Raw genomic sequence first — 15,275 nt, 5'->3', positions numbered from 1 at the left:
GAAGTTAAAAAGAAAACAAAGAACTTGCTTATAGAGTTACAAACAGGAAAATACAGTGGCTATTCAGCCATTTAAAAGATCAGGCATATGTGGTTTTATTTTTATGGCTGTAAATTACAGTCTAAAGAATAGAGAATGTAAAACTGGGTTTGGCTTTAAAAAAAAAACTAATTAAAAATGGAATATCAAACAAACTGTTTAAGTATTACTGGGCATAATGAATGGGCAGTTAGTTACTCTAAGCAGTGATTACCTTCTACTAGCTTTGAAACAAACTGCAAATTAATGCAATTATGTATCTATCAAAGCTGCACATTCCTAAGTAAATCCAGCCCTATAATACAGGTGGGGAAAAGGAAAAAAAAAAAGAGGCATGTCAAAACCCCAGCAATTTTCCCAGGAGAGGAGAAGCTGAGAGCAGAAAGTGGGGCACAAGAGTGATGCTATCTATTCCTGCTGCACTGGAATGGCTCTGGAACCCTTCCCAAGGCCATGGATCCAACAGCCAGGCCTGGAGAGCAGCGGGATGTGGGTGACTGTCAGGTACCCCCTGCAGCTCTGGTGGGAATTCTCCTAGCTGGTTTAACAGAGATGTCACCTGCAAGGGAGTTTAAACGACAGCAGTTACCGCCTCAAACAGCTCAACAGAAAAAACAAACCCGTGGTCCTCAGGCTTTTTGTGTTTCCTTTCCAGAGCTGGGTTTGTGGTCGGACAAAGTGCCAGGCTCTGGAACAGCTCAAGGTCTAACGTTCATGTCAGCTGCCACTCAACAAAAACAAGGAACCCCCTAACCTAGCACACAACTGATTCACAGGATTAGGATCCCCAAAGAGAAAAGAACAAAATCTCTCTGATCCCCAGGGCTAGGTGAGGATTAATCTCACACCAGTAAGTCAATCTCTTAAGAGTCATATGGCACTGTCTTAATTAAATGTGCTCTTGTTTACTACTACCTTAGTTTAACACCTGCATAGAGGCTGGTTGGCTTATAATTCTGAGTTTTTAAGATACAGATTTTTAAAATTTTTATCAGAATACACTCATTCCAATATTTGATTATGTTACAATTATGTAGCAATTGAAAGAAAAATAAGATAATACAAAGATTCATGTATTAAGGTGTAATTTCTATTTAAAGGAAACACTTTTACAGAACAAGGTCAAGACTAAACCCAGTTTTGTATCAGAAATCTCCTGTAAAGTCTCTCTTAGTTGCTTGCCTAAAATTGAAGCATCTTTAATTCAAATCATTTATTGTTTTCTCTCAGCTGCATCTACCATAAAGGTGATTTAGTTTTAATTCTGTGCTCCCACACTCCTTTCCTTCCCCTGTTCTTCCCTGTCTCTCCTTAGCTAATGACTATTTTCTTCCCCCCTTGGCCTTCAAATTTTTGGTATACTGGTTATTTGCAAACTATTTTTATTATGTTTCTTTATTAATACATATATATAAAATCTCTATTCTATGAGATGTATCTATGTGTGTGTATTATTTACAGTTTTTTTAATTATCTTGATTCATTAACACAGTGTGAGACTGTGAGTTAAATTTTTTCACTGAGAAGAAGAAAATTTAAGCTTCATTCAGGGCTTATGCTTTCAGATCATCCTTTGGTCTTTTCCCTTTCTTCACCATCCTGCCTTTCCAGCTTCACTCACCTCACTGTCCCATTCTTGTTCCTTTCTGCTGCTCCTATTGCAAAGGCTTTCAAAATTAAGTGAAAAAAGCCTTCAGCAGTTCCCATTACCAAACTAAGAGTGTCACCAAGATGTGCTTATATGACTTCCTGACAGATCAAGTCAACTGTTCATCCACAGAAGCTTCCTGGTTCATTGTCTTTTCAAAAACTTTTATGGAACATAAAATTAACATGCTGTTCTCCCTCGGGGCATTGTCAAACACAAAACCCCACACAACCTGCGAGAACTGTACTGTCAAAATACTGGGGGGCTGAGGAGTTTTTTGGTAAATGACAGTATTTAAATATTATAACAAAATGGCAATGTATAACTCCAAAGGAAAAGAGGCATTCATGTTCCATGACAGTGGGTTTAAACCGGGAATTCCCAGGACGCTGCTCATGCAATCATTTGTGGCAAGCCACGGCAGCTTTTTACAATGTCAGTGCAGCCTTGGTTTTTCACCCTGGCTCTGTAAGAAATTAGGTTTGTGTGAACAAGTCCTCATTACCAACTTCTCAATCTCCTACCAAGTACAGCCGAACAGGTTAAATTCAAACACTGCAATTCTAAAATTCACGCAAAAAAAGGACCATCAATTACTAGGCTGGCTGTGAGCTAACCCGCGCTGATGGGCACAAAAAAGAAATTAAACTTCTCGTTTGCTGAAGCATTTATCTGTTTTGTAATGTGACACCAATCCGGAAGAAGGACAGGTACCTCCCACCCGGGGGTTTCCTAGTGAAGGCAGCAGACACCTCCAACAATAAAAAGCTACGTGTAAAAGTACAATATCTTAGCAAATCCAAACGAATTCATAATTTGCCCCCCCAGCCCAAAGTACTGCTTTCTGCACGGTGAAAGTGACTGCGCAGGAAACAGAAACTCCAGAGGGCAATACAGCCAGCTGTGACTTGCATCTCCTGCACGGAACTACTGCTCACCTTTAAGCCTTGCATCCCGCCTAAAGAAGCCTGAGTTTAAGCCCTTACATAATGAGTAAATACAAAAGATGTGGTGGCAGACAAGTTTCAGGCAGCCGCCAATACCATCACACGGATTTTGCCAGTAACTTTCTGTTGGTTGGCTTCAGATTGAAGCTGAAGTAGGTTCTGGCTGCCAGGGGATCTCAAAACTTGCTGTGCAGTATTTAAGTACTTATAACTGCTTAAAGGAATTTGTTCTACAGCACTGACCAAACAATCTCTGTAGCCATACCAAGCTCCTCTTTTGTAGGCTAAGATGGCTATATCAAGGTTAGGAAATGAAGGTTAATAGATACAAAAATTAACTTTCTGCTTCATTACGAATTTAGACACTGAAATTTTGGTTTTCATTTTTACTGTGCAAGCCAGCGTGCAACCTATTTCTGAACTGTGTTATTTACAATAATTACTATTTTTTCTAAATTAGACCTCAGATAATGAAAAATGAATGTTCACAAGTCAATCAATTACGCTTTTAAGAAGAGAGAAAATGCTGCAGTATTTACTACTATCAAAAAGAGAAATAGTTTTCTAACAACTGTGTGCTGCAGCATTAGCAGCAAACTTACAAATACGCATTTACATCCTTCCACTACTAAGCCAGAACAGAGCGTGGAAAACATCAGTTCCAGGAGCAGTCCTCTCTCTGAAACTGATCCCAGGTTTTCAAAGGGACTTCTACAAGGCTCTCAGCAAAACAAGAGGGACCTCAGAGGGATTTACAAGCTCTCCCATGCACACTGTGGGACATGCCACCTCCAAGGTGCTCTCCGAGAAGACTTTGCACCACTGTTCACCACCTTGAGAGATGCACTAATAGTCAAAGCTCAATTCTGCGCTTTTTTGACACGCTGGTTTACTTCTCACTAGGAAGTCACGAGAAGGGCCATGAAGTGCAAAGCTCGGCCTCCTGGGCGCTGCCAGAGCCGGCCGAGGAGCTGGCCCAGCCCCTTCCTCGGCCAACACCCGTGCGAGCTCCCGGCTTTGCCAGAGCCGCTCGGAGCTCCAGGCGCTGGCAGCGGGCAGGAACGCCCGGCAGGGTTACAGGTGGGCAGCTCTGCCACCGCCCTGTCCCCCCGAGGGGCACCGCCACAGCAGGCGGGCACGGCAGCGCGTCCTGCCAGCCCGGCCCCGCTGCCCGTGCCTCATTTACCGTTCTCGGCTCCAGAATCCCCCCCGAGTGCGGGGCTGTTCTCCCTGCCCGGGGGAGCTGCGCCTCAGGCTCCCGGCTCCGGGCTCCGGCCGCGGCGGGACGGGCGGCACCGCCCCGGGAGCGGCAGGTCCCACCTGTTACACCCCGCCGCACTCACCAGGTACTCGGGGTACTCGTACATGTAGGTCATGCTGCACCGGTTCTCCTCGTAGAGGAACATCACGTCCCGCACGCCCAGCAGCACCAGGGCCGCCAGCGCCCCGTAGAAGAGCGCTGCCAGCGCGGGCAGCCGGCGGCCCGCCCGCCCCATGGCGCCCCGCGGAGCGGAGCGCTGCTCCCCGCGCACACCGGCACGGCGGGGCGGGGCGGGGCCGGGAGCGCCGCCGCCCGGGAGGCGGAGCGGGAGGGCGGCCGGGCCGGCGCCTCAACCTGGCCGCCGCCGGCGCCAAGGGGCGGCCGCCATGTTGGGGAGGTCGGGCGGCCGCCGGGCCGAGGGGCCCGCCCGCCATGTCGCGGCTGGCGGGGGAGGCGTGTCCGCCATGATGGGGAGGGCGCCGCGCCGGGGCCGTGAGGGGGCGCGGCCGCTCGGCCCCGCAGCGCTCGGGCGGGCCCCGGGCACATCCAGCCCCGCCGGAGCCCGGCGGGCGAATCGTGTCGAAAATAAACCCGCACAGCCCGCGGGGTACGGACCCGGACCCGGGGGGAGCGGTTCAGTGATAAACGTCCATAAAGCTGCAGGCACTCACCACCTAAAAAGCGCTGGTGGGGATTTGTGGTTTTTTTTTTTTCCTTTTTGTGGCTTTGTTGTTCGCTTTAATTCGGGTACTTTTAACACCTTACTGTCGCCGTCTTTAAGCTCTCTGCGGCATTTTAGTCCCTGTGGGGCCGCTGCCCCAGCCGGCTGCGGGGCACAGCCAGCAGTGCCCGTGGGGCTCACCAGGGAAAACACTAAAATATTTAATGACTGAGGAAAAAAAAATACTGTGGCAGTTTATTTTGCTGCCCCACCTTCCCCGAATCTACAGAGAAAGCAAAATCTGCTTTCTAGGGCAAGGGGTATTTACACGTGAGGGAAGTACGAAATAGTTGCATTTTCATCTTCACTGCTAAATACTTAAGCCTCCCCGGCTCCCCCAAAAGCAACAAAATTTACTCAGTTTTCCACTGTATTTGTACCATTTTTATTTGTAAAAATAACCATCTGAATGCATTGCAATAGTAGTTTACAGTTAGGGTCCTTTATTACATTAATACAGCATTCAGTAGTTTAAAAAGTTACTAAACTGTGCTTGAGAAGATTCGGGTTGAATTCCAAGTCATTCAATGAATTAAGTTTTTTTTCCTCATTTCATATGTGACATTTACCCAAGTCCTTAAACTTCAATTTACAAAAGCAAACAATACCGACAAAACCCCACCGAAACCATCAAACAATGTTTTATATAGTTTATTACAAATGTTCTGCAAAATATAACACTGGCACCAGATGCGTATCACCATGGTTTGTAAAGATATATTGCACATGCTAAAGCATAAAATATAAGACAAAACCTACAAAACATAAGATATTGGCTTTAATATGTAGATCACTGCATAAGAAATGCATAAAATTACATTTTATACACACACTCAAGATTGTCACTAGTTTAAAACGCCCTTTCCTATAACACTGACCTAAGTTTACTTTTTGTGTAATAAGAAAGCATTTTCAGCACTGCGAAAATTATACATTATTCCTATAGAAATTTAGCATATTAATTTTCATTTCAATGCAGGTAGAACATATGAAAAGAAGAAACACTTTATACATTCAAAGAAGGTCTGAAATGAAAATTTACTGGTAATATATTGCTTTTATAACACTCAAATGAAAAAAAAAAAAAAGACAAGTTTCACAAAACATTTCCATTATACACAAATATAAAAAGGCACTCTAATATTTCTTACATGACTAAGAATAAAAATCACAATTTTTTTTTAAAATCATCCTCAAATACATAACCAAGTTTCTCAACAGTACAATGCATAAACAATTCATTTCATGTGTTTGTTCTAATTCAATAACCTGGCAGTTGGTGACTGCAAAAAAGTACCAAACACATTATGGTGCCCTTTTAGTAGCGATGAACAGAAATCCCCTGAGCTATTTCACAGCTATTTCAGGCAGTCCGGAGGCTGTAACTCAGTATTTATGAGAGACACTTGGCAGCCCGTCCTGCTCTGGATTCCACCTGCAGCTGTGGTTAAAATACAGGATGAAACGATCCTGCCACCACACCTGGGTGGGGAGCTGCCCCTCCCCAGGTGCCCTCTGCTGGGAGCAGACAAGAAGCTGCCCTCGGGTGTGAAGTTGCAGGATCCAGGGTTAAGTGCAACGATTCTGTATGATTACTCTTGTAAGGAGTCCACAGAAAGGCAAGGAGATTATTTACAAGAGTAACGTTACTCGCATGCTTACATACCTGCCCTAAACTACACATTGATCTCTACATGGGATAAATTACAGATTAATGTGCTAGCCTACAAATAAAAAGGGATTCTGGTAACTCACATGAGGTGTGGGAGAGGCCAACACTGAGCACTTCCGAGTGTCTCGCTCGTGGCAGTTTTCCTCCTAAATCCAGCACCCTCAAAGCACGGCCTGTGCAGTGCCCTGGAGGTGAGCACAGCCAGTGTTCCTGTGCTTTTTGGAATGCTGCACCCTGGCAGCATCCTGGAGTTTCATGGGTAAAGGTTGGAATGGCTCCTGGAAGGACCAGCATGACTCAGAAATAAATCACCTCTGCTTCTGGGATGCACTGAGAGGCAGCAGCTGTTGCACTCCACAATTACCAGTGTTATGAGGAATCACAATTAGAAAAAGTTTTGGTAACTGTATGGGCAGCAGGTAAAAATACTGAGACTTTTTCAATGGCTGCTTAAAATAATAGAACAACTTTTTATAAAGAGGGCTGGTTTTCTCTTAATGAAGCACTGTCATGTAGGATAACATAATTTTCTGTATTTCAGGGTGAGACTTACAACTAATCCTGCCAAGGAGCCTGCCTACATTTCTGCTTAAAATAAGATTAAAATGCTGATTTTGCTGTTAGACAGGTGGCAGCTATTTCCCATATGTTTGTTTTCAATGCCATCCTTCTACATAAAAAAACCCCAAAATTTGGGACTACTATTCATCTTGGAACAGCACCACTGAAAATTTTAACAATTACTCTCTCCTCTTATTTTCAGTGTTTTCAGTAAGGTGGTTATTGCTATTCTGCAACTTTTAAAAGCAAAAATGCTGAGAAAAACCAATTGAAATGTTATTTGGTGCTATTTCTGAGGAGAAAACCAAGGTTGCAGGTTCTCTGTCATTCTACTGTAGAAACTACAGAGTTGAGAGAAAAGAGGTTTTTTTCTGTTATAAACTTTGGAAGATTGCTAACGATCAAAGAAAAAATACAAAATTTAGTAAGGCAAAATAAACTTTTTATATATATATATATATATATATATATATATATATATATATATATATATTTTTTTTTTTTTTAGTAACTAAAGAACTGAAATCTGCCAATAGATTTTCAACAACCCAGCAGAACAGGGCTAAAAACTGCAACTAAAATTCAAATCCTTACTTTTCGTTTACTCTGCCAAAAGCGAGCACGGAGGAAGCTCATCTCATCCTCCCAGCACAGACACAGGCCTGAGACCAGCTGAGTGTGAGTGGCAGGAACAGGAACACCTGACTCCTTGCTCTGCCACAGCTGTGTGGGTTTTCTCACCTGTCTGGCAAGGGGCTGGATCCTTCTTCAGCTCTTAAACAGAGGAAGGTGTTTTACTTTCTGCTTTTTCCCAGCACAGACAGTGGACCTCTGCATTCCATGCGAGATGGGCACTCTCCCAGTGTGCATCCAACCCTTCCTTTTTGCTCCTCAGGCCATCAGTTTTGCCAGATTCACATTTCATTTCAGTATGCATGAATGCTAACTAGGAGAACAAGCCATAGTGATTTTTTTTCTGGGCATTTGTTTCATCTCAAATAAATAGAAACACATTTACATTAAAAGTATATGAACATATTCTTAAGTCTGGGGAAAATCCCCACCTGTGATCAACACATCATCAGTTAAAAATGTCAACTTGAAACCTGTGTCATAAAATGTAAAATTCACCCAAGACTATTTTTACCTCAAAAGTTTATATTTTTATCATTTAGGAAAAAACTACTTCATTATGTCACTCACATTTGAACAAAAAAATAAAAGTAGCAAAGTCTTCAACTGAATTACTGAAGCATTTTGGTCCTCTTGGTACGGCTGGTTAGTTCATGATAGTTTTTTGTTTGTGTTTTTTGTTTTTGTTTACAAAGTCTCATTCTTCCTTTTGTACATCTGTTGCAGAGGTGGGTCGGGGTCCATTTGACCTAGAAACTTTGGCAGAAGGAGTAAACATATTCACAAAGTTGACACTGCTTTAAAAGCTGGTGACAAAAGGCTTTTTAGCTTCTATCTCTGGTCCCCTACATGGTACACGGCTCTTTCTGGCGTTTGGTATTTCAACTTTTGGTGTTAGGCTTTCATTGCTTTACCTTTGCTCTGTTAATCCAAACACTGGCAAAAGTATTTTAAAATTCAATACTGCTTACAGTAAAAATAAATTATTTAACCATAGAAAAGGAAAAAAAGCGCCATTTAAGTTGGCAAATCATTAGAAACTTTTACATACACCTTTGTCTACACATGATTTCTCCCCCTCTCCCCTTTTTTTACTGGTACTGGATTCATGATTAATGGCTCAGGTGACAGAAACATCTAATGACCCTAATTCTGTAGTGCAAATAAACATTTGTGCTGAATTGAAAAAAAAAAAATAAGGGCCAAGTGATTAGCATTTTACAGAAGTGATGTTCATGGGAAAATATGAGATGAGCAGAATTTGGCCTTTAGGGTTAACAACTACATTTCTCTAATTGTGTACTGCAACTAAGAACTGTAAAAAGTGCCTTCTGTACGTTTAAGTGCTTAATACAGGCAGAATGTAAAATGTTTCATTTCCTGTAGAAAAGTAATACAGGCAGTTTTTAAGATTACAACTTTACCTTTGGTTCATGTAAAAAAATTATCGAATTAACAGAGCCCCTGGAAGCAGGAAACAGACAAACATAGGAAAGGGGGGATGCTCAAATCTCTGTAGGGTGTGCTGGAAATAGGATTGTGCACTAAAGGTGCAGCTAAAACACGAAAGAACTCTTTACAAACAGTTCCCTGTTTACTTGTGCTGTCAAAAAGAAAAAAAGGCATTTTCTCTTTTTCTACTTAAAATAAGAGGTAGAGACTTTCCACAGGGGCACTTTGGGCCTAAAGAAAACATCAGGAAACTGAAAAGCTGCAGAACTCTAATAGGAATATGTTCCAATAAATCCCTCTAATTTTGTTATTTAAAAGGCTCGATTCTCACCGGCACTACAAATCTTTCAATACCTACTTGTAAAGAATAAAAGTTAAGAATATAACTGTGGGATTTAAGCTGTTTAAAAAGACAAAAATTAAAGCCAAAAAGAAACAATAACGAAAAAAGTTTTGGAATACAAATGAGTCAAAATGTTTCAGAATCCGAATCATTTTCATTGTACCCATCCTCTGTTCCTATGTTATTACTCAAGGGCTTATCATAAGAGTTAATGCTGCCCACAGCGGAGCCATCGCAGAGGTGCGTCCTGCCCAAATTGTCTTTTTTAAAACAAGCGAAGTTGAAAGCCGTCACTGAACTGGAGGGAGAAAAAGGCATCATGGTAGCCAAAATGAGTGCCAGGCAGTCAGCCACGTCTTTGTTAGGAGCACAAGCCAGGGCTGGTGTATGACCTGGGCACAAACGCAGACAAGGCAATGGTTAGTACTGAGGGCACCCGGGGCACCCGGCATTCCTCAGGTACATCTCTAGGGACACCGTGGGGACATGGATGGGGTTACACATGCCAGGCGTGTTACTCACTCACACGGGACATGCTGGGAGAGGCACTGGGGGCGCTGCAGTCACCGGGACCACAACAAGCACTGCTTGTGTGAAACCAGGCAGCAAACACTGCGCCGGGTCAATCAAAGCTAAACACGGTTCTACAGCACAGAGAGCACGGCCGGTACAGAACACAGGGACTACAGCAACGGGGACAGAAACTGCCACGGTTTCTGTGCGTATCAACGAGTCTCATTCTGAGAGCAACAACTTGCATTACACCTGACAGAGATTAGTTTAAAAAATTTTGATTTAATAAGCAAACAGTTTTAAAGATTGATCAGTTCAGTATCTCTACTCAACTTGGCAAGCAGTTTGTTTAGTAATTATATTATAAAAGAATTAGACCAGTGCAGGGGTGCATGGGTAGCAGGTGTGACTGGATCTTTAGTTACCCAATACCCAAACGTACACTGTGTTAGAATATCAGCTGTATTCAGCAAGCATGGCATATACTTCAAATACACAGCTACTAAGACACCAATGTCAGTCAAACAAAGGACTGGGGAGCTATCAGAAGCTTGTCTTCACTGCAGTTTAACTTGGGTCCTGTCCAAGCACTGCCCTGAAGCAGCTCTTCATGTACTGAGCCCTGGAAGCCAGAGTGCTCATTACACTTACTATCTGTACATTTTACATGCTGCTGTGCAGAACTCCAGCCCTTTCCAACAAATCCTCCTTTTATGCTAAGAGCTGAAAAATTCTTTTGCAGATGGTTACATCCTTCAGCACTGCAGCACTAGTAAAGCCAGGCAGTGCCCACTTTTGGTACCTACTACCTTGAGGAAGCCAAGATCTGCAGCACAAATGAACTTGGTAGGCAAAAAGTGAATACAGATTTGTTGCTGTTCCTAGAAAAACTAACGTGTATAAAATTTAAATCCAATTGTTGCTTGTTACATACAAATTACCTGGACCTGTATGTACTATTTTAAGGATAAAATCTGTGGTTAGAAGACAGTCTGGTTCATTTCTCTGTCCCCTATCTCTAAAATGAGATTAGGGTCAGATGACTTCTATGGAACTCATTTGTGCAAGTATAGCTAAGTAGCATTTGGTTTACAGTAAATACCACTCATTTCTTTTCATCCACAGATCTCAAATGTCTTGCAATGATGGGTGAATAGTTACTTTAATTAGTGTTACTTTACAGATATGGAAAGATGGAGGTACCCAATTGTTACATTAATGCCATGAAGTTAGTATTGCAAGAAAAACCAACTTATTTCAGGAAGATATTTTTAAAAACTATAATTGTAGAATCACATCCCTCTCTGGTTCCTTATAGTTTTTAGGGAAGGACTTCACTGAAGTCTGAAATAAAATTATTTAATTTCGTAACCAATTATGTATTTTTATGAGACAACAGTAATTTAATTGCATCTTGGTCAGATAATTGGCAAGCACAAGATTTGATCTCAGAATGAGCTGGGACACACTCAAACACATGTTGATGGTTTTCTTCCTACCCATTAAAACATGCGCTGATTGAATGCAAATTCCTTAATTCTTCTGCAAGGCGTCAGAATTATCCGGTGCCACTTGCATGTTTAGGAAATTCAAGTTACCACTGCACTCAGGCATTAAAAAACACTAGCTGTTGACAGTACATGCAAAATGAACAGTAAAAGGGACCACTGTGATGTTTAAAGTAGATTCTTATACTAAAGAAAGAGCATCTTTTCATTTTCTTTTTTTTAATAGGTACTCACACAACTTATTGTCTGTTCTTGGAAGGATAAAAGCATCAGTGAAGTCTATCATCACCTTTTAAATCTATTGCTTCAGTCTGTTGTAAAATTACCTGTTGGGTCCTACTGAAGTCTGTCAAAGTGTATCATTTACTTACCATTTTCATCTACTGCCAGGACACAGGCCCCTTTGGCCAGCAACTCTTCAACCACCATCTTCAGGCCATTTCGTGCAGCAATATGAAGAGGTCTACAAAAACACAACAACTAAATTCAACTTCAGTTTACAACAGATTTTCTAAACAAAGTTAGGCAATGCTTAAAGCATACCCAGCATCTGAAAGAGAATGGTTTCCTTCCTTGGATCATTAGAATTATATCATAGAAACTAAATTTTATTGCAGCCTTTGAAATAATTGTCATGTTCCACATCTATAAAACATGAAATTTGTTTTTGTGCAAGCACACAAGCATTGCTTAATACTTTCCAGCCTAAAGACTTTCTTTAAAAGGTTCTCATTTTTGCACTGTTTGCAGCACACAATCAATGTTTAAAAGGAAAAGGAATCCAAGACTGAAGAAATGCCTATGTTCTGTCCTTAATTCTGGCTGCTACAGGCTGTTCAATATCATTGTATTGCCTTTTTATCCTTGAATACTCAGTTGCTAATCTCTGCTACTGCAGAGCAGCTGGATATTAAAAATAGCCATTGGTTTGCTCCTTTCCTGGCCCAACACCCAATGCTCTTGTTTGGGGACAGCTAGCAGGACAGGAAAAACATTTTCATCTTGGAAGAGGGGGGAAAAAGGGCTAAGTTGGAATAAATTATTCTGCAAGCTCCAGGTGATCTGCCACCTGAACTCATGGTTGAATCTCCTGTGGTGGGATTCCCCATGCCAACAAACAGTTGCAGCTGATAACACATGCTATGGACAGAAGTTCCACATCAAATATCACCTAAAAAACCTTCAGAGAATTAAATGTACCACCTTAAGTCTAAGTAAGTCTAAATAAATTATTTAAATTTAGGATGAAGTTCACTAGAAAATGCCAGATGTATACTTACATGTTCACATGATTAACAGACATTTTGATAGAGTCTTTAAATAAATGACCTCATATAATTTTTCCACCAGATCAAACGTAGAAATGGCACGAGCAGAATCAAAATTAAAAGTGAGAGTGCAATACAATTTGGGTCTTTTTCAAGGGAAAGCATTCCAAAAAATCAGAAATTAACTTTACTGTTCTATTAAGTAATCTGAGGCATGAATTTGAAATGGTAAACTGAAATATTCTGGTAAATCAACTGAACTTGAAAGGATCAGGCCATACTTACGTCTGCAATGCATTATTTTTTGCATTAATAAGGCTCTGTTCTTGGATCTTGTCAAGTATTAACAAGGCACATTTTTCATGACCCTGTCGCCAGGGAAAAAAACCAAGAGTGTTAATTGGCTGAGGAGTTCGAAACTGAGGCAAAAGAAATGTTACATAATAAAAGTGAAATTTAATAACTCAACTTGAAACACAAAAGATGCTGCTCAGTAAGCCTGTGTAGAAGGTGAACTAAGCGAGTCTTAAAACACCATTTGTGAACCACCACTGCTGGGATGTTTTAGCACATTTAGGAATGTAGACATTCACCTGTCTTTCAACCCTGCATTCATTAAATATGAATTCACTTCCTCAGCTTTCAGAGAATGCTGTTTTCTCTTGAGTGAACGTTCAGTGGATGATTTATCAGAACTACACAGTGACAGAGAATGCTTTCATCTCAGAAACGAATACCACACTTTGTGGGTCTTTAAATGCCTTTCTGTAGTATTAATAAGCTGCTAGAAAACCTCTTCAGTGTCAGAGAGCTCTAACAATGGAACTTTGGGAATAATACAGATCCAGGCCTTTTTTCTGATCCTGTTTCTGCACCACAAGTTGCAGAGGCTGAGCCTACAGTCCTGGCAGGGTAACAGCTGCCTGAAGGACCTTGAGAATTCAGCAAGGCTCATGTGTCTGCAGAAACTGGAGTAATATGATCACACTGGAATCCAATCTGTGGATAGAAGCAAAAGAAAAGGCCTGGGAAAGGGAATCCTCTCTGCATTTTTTCTTGCAGAAATAGCAGTAGAAATTGGAATTAAGAGGAAGAAGGCTTAGGAAGAGACTCCATCACCCATCTAATCAATACCTCTGGTTTCACTCCTGCTTTGTTAAGGGAAAATTTTGGTCTCCTTTCACAGGAATTGAAGATAAATAAAAATAATTTTATTTTTCTTTGTTATTGAACCTGTTAAGCTGTTTTACAGTGAGATTATCTGGTAAAACCTTAAAGGGTTTCCTTTACTTCTCTTAGTGTCACTTATGTTTCAGCTGTCATAAGAGCCATCCCTATTTCTCAATAGACAATACTTTAAAACAGACAAGAGAAAAAGCTTGGAACAACTTTCCCTTCCTCACCACAACTGTGACCACCACATTTCCACTGCAGAAAAAATCTTGGGAGCATAAACACACACATACATTCATATGGACTGACGAGAATAAAAGCACAGAGAGGTCTTTGACTTACTTTACTGCTAGCCAAGTGCAAAGGTGTATTCAACTCCTTATCTTTTAATGTCAGGTCAGCCTTGGCAATGTTCACCAAAAAGTCTGAGGTATAGAGTGGAAATCAATGAGCAAACCCAATGGGCAGACGAACATGTCAAAGAGAGGAAAAAAATTACTATTTCAATATACATGTGCATGGAGGCTAATCAGTTAAGTCTTTATATGATGTAAGCCTTATAATTATGAAATTAGTGAATGAGAACAGACTAATTTTGTGCAGTTAATCAGCAGGCAAATGCAGAGCTAACAGCTTCTTTGTGGTGCCCAAAACTGTCAAACATATATCGATCTTAATTTATTTATGAACTTCCCTATTTGCAGATCAGGAATTTTAGCCTGAATCACCTCTGCCTCAGAACGACTGTAAATCCTGCTTTGAGAGGGCTAAGGGGATATAAAGAACTTGGGGTGCAGCCTGTGCTGTTAAAGCTAGAGAAAAGGGAATTCTGCAAAGCCCATAAGATCCCCCCCAATCAGTGTGCCTGTGGCACACAGTCTAGCCTGGAAAAAGCAGCTGCTGATAGCTGCCTTTTCAAGAATGGGGCTTCCTATAAAACAGGATGGAAAAGCTTACATATTCTTTTTCATACATGCAGCTTTACTGCTCCTCAAAATCAAGGAAGTAAACAGGAAAACAGAATTATGCTCTTACAGTGTGCTCATGGGAGGAAGAAAGACCCAAAATTGTTATTGCAAATGTTCACCAAGACTGCAGAGAAGCAGTGTTTTTAAATGGATGAAAAGCTATGTTCTCGCAGAAGGCTATTATGCACACAATCCATTTTCCTTGGTGGGTTTTGCCAGGGTGGCCCTGTGGGGCAGGAGTGCAGGAGCAGAGGGCAGGGCTGCACTCACCGACGGCGCCCACGTGCCCGCCGTGCGCTGCCATCATGAGCGGCGTCCTGCCGGCGCGGTCGGCCGCGTTCACCCGCGCGCTGTGGCTCAGCAGCAGCTGCAGGCACTCCACGTGGTCTGCGAAGGCTGCGGCGTGCAGGGGCGTCCTGGGGGGCAACACCCACACAGCTCATGCTACAGATACCCCAACCTCCCCAAAGACCTCCCAGTGCAAGAGGTTCTAGAGCTTTTCCCCATCCAATTTCAAGTTATCGCCATGAGAAAGTTGTAGTAGCAGCAGCTGAAGCAAGTTAAATAT

General features: G+C 41.9%; 2 protein-coding genes across 6 annotated transcripts in view; both read right to left on the bottom strand.

The window, feature by feature from the left end:
- PGAP1 (post-GPI attachment to proteins inositol deacylase 1) overlaps window positions 1-4,202 on the bottom strand; it is a 30,727-nt gene extending 26,525 nt beyond the window's left edge. Inside the window, exon 1 of the mRNA XM_030241225.2 lies at window positions 3,978-4,202. Coding sequence (XP_030097085.1) covers window positions 3,978-4,130 — 153 coding nt within the window. The 5' untranslated portion in view covers window positions 4,131-4,202. The remainder of the gene's footprint in view (window positions 1-3,977) is intronic.
- Window positions 4,203-8,067: 3,865 nt separating this feature from the next.
- Window positions 8,068-15,275, bottom strand: part of ANKRD44 (ankyrin repeat domain 44) — a 128,950-nt gene continuing 121,742 nt past the window's right edge. For 3 of the 5 annotated variants that reach the window (XM_030241573.2, XM_030241574.2, XM_050976907.1), the window contains exons 24-28: window positions 14,978-15,123; window positions 14,082-14,164; window positions 12,852-12,934; window positions 11,670-11,761; window positions 8,068-9,669 (exon numbers count right to left, since the gene is read on the bottom strand). In XM_030241573.2, the coding sequence (XP_030097433.1) occupies window positions 9,404-9,669; window positions 11,670-11,761; window positions 12,852-12,934; window positions 14,082-14,164; window positions 14,978-15,123 (670 nt within the window). In that variant the 3' untranslated portion in view covers window positions 8,068-9,403. The remainder of the gene's footprint in view (window positions 9,670-11,669; window positions 11,762-12,851; window positions 12,935-14,081; window positions 14,165-14,977; window positions 15,124-15,275) is intronic. The other 2 variants (XM_050976908.1, XM_030241577.2) reach the window with 1 other exon arrangement.

Source organism: Serinus canaria, chromosome 7, assembly GCF_022539315.1.
Source record: "Serinus canaria isolate serCan28SL12 chromosome 7, serCan2020, whole genome shotgun sequence".
Lineage (NCBI taxonomy): Eukaryota > Metazoa > Chordata > Aves > Passeriformes > Fringillidae > Serinus > Serinus canaria.
Note: the sequence above shows the minus strand (reverse complement) of the source record. Positions and strands in the feature narration are given on the sequence as shown.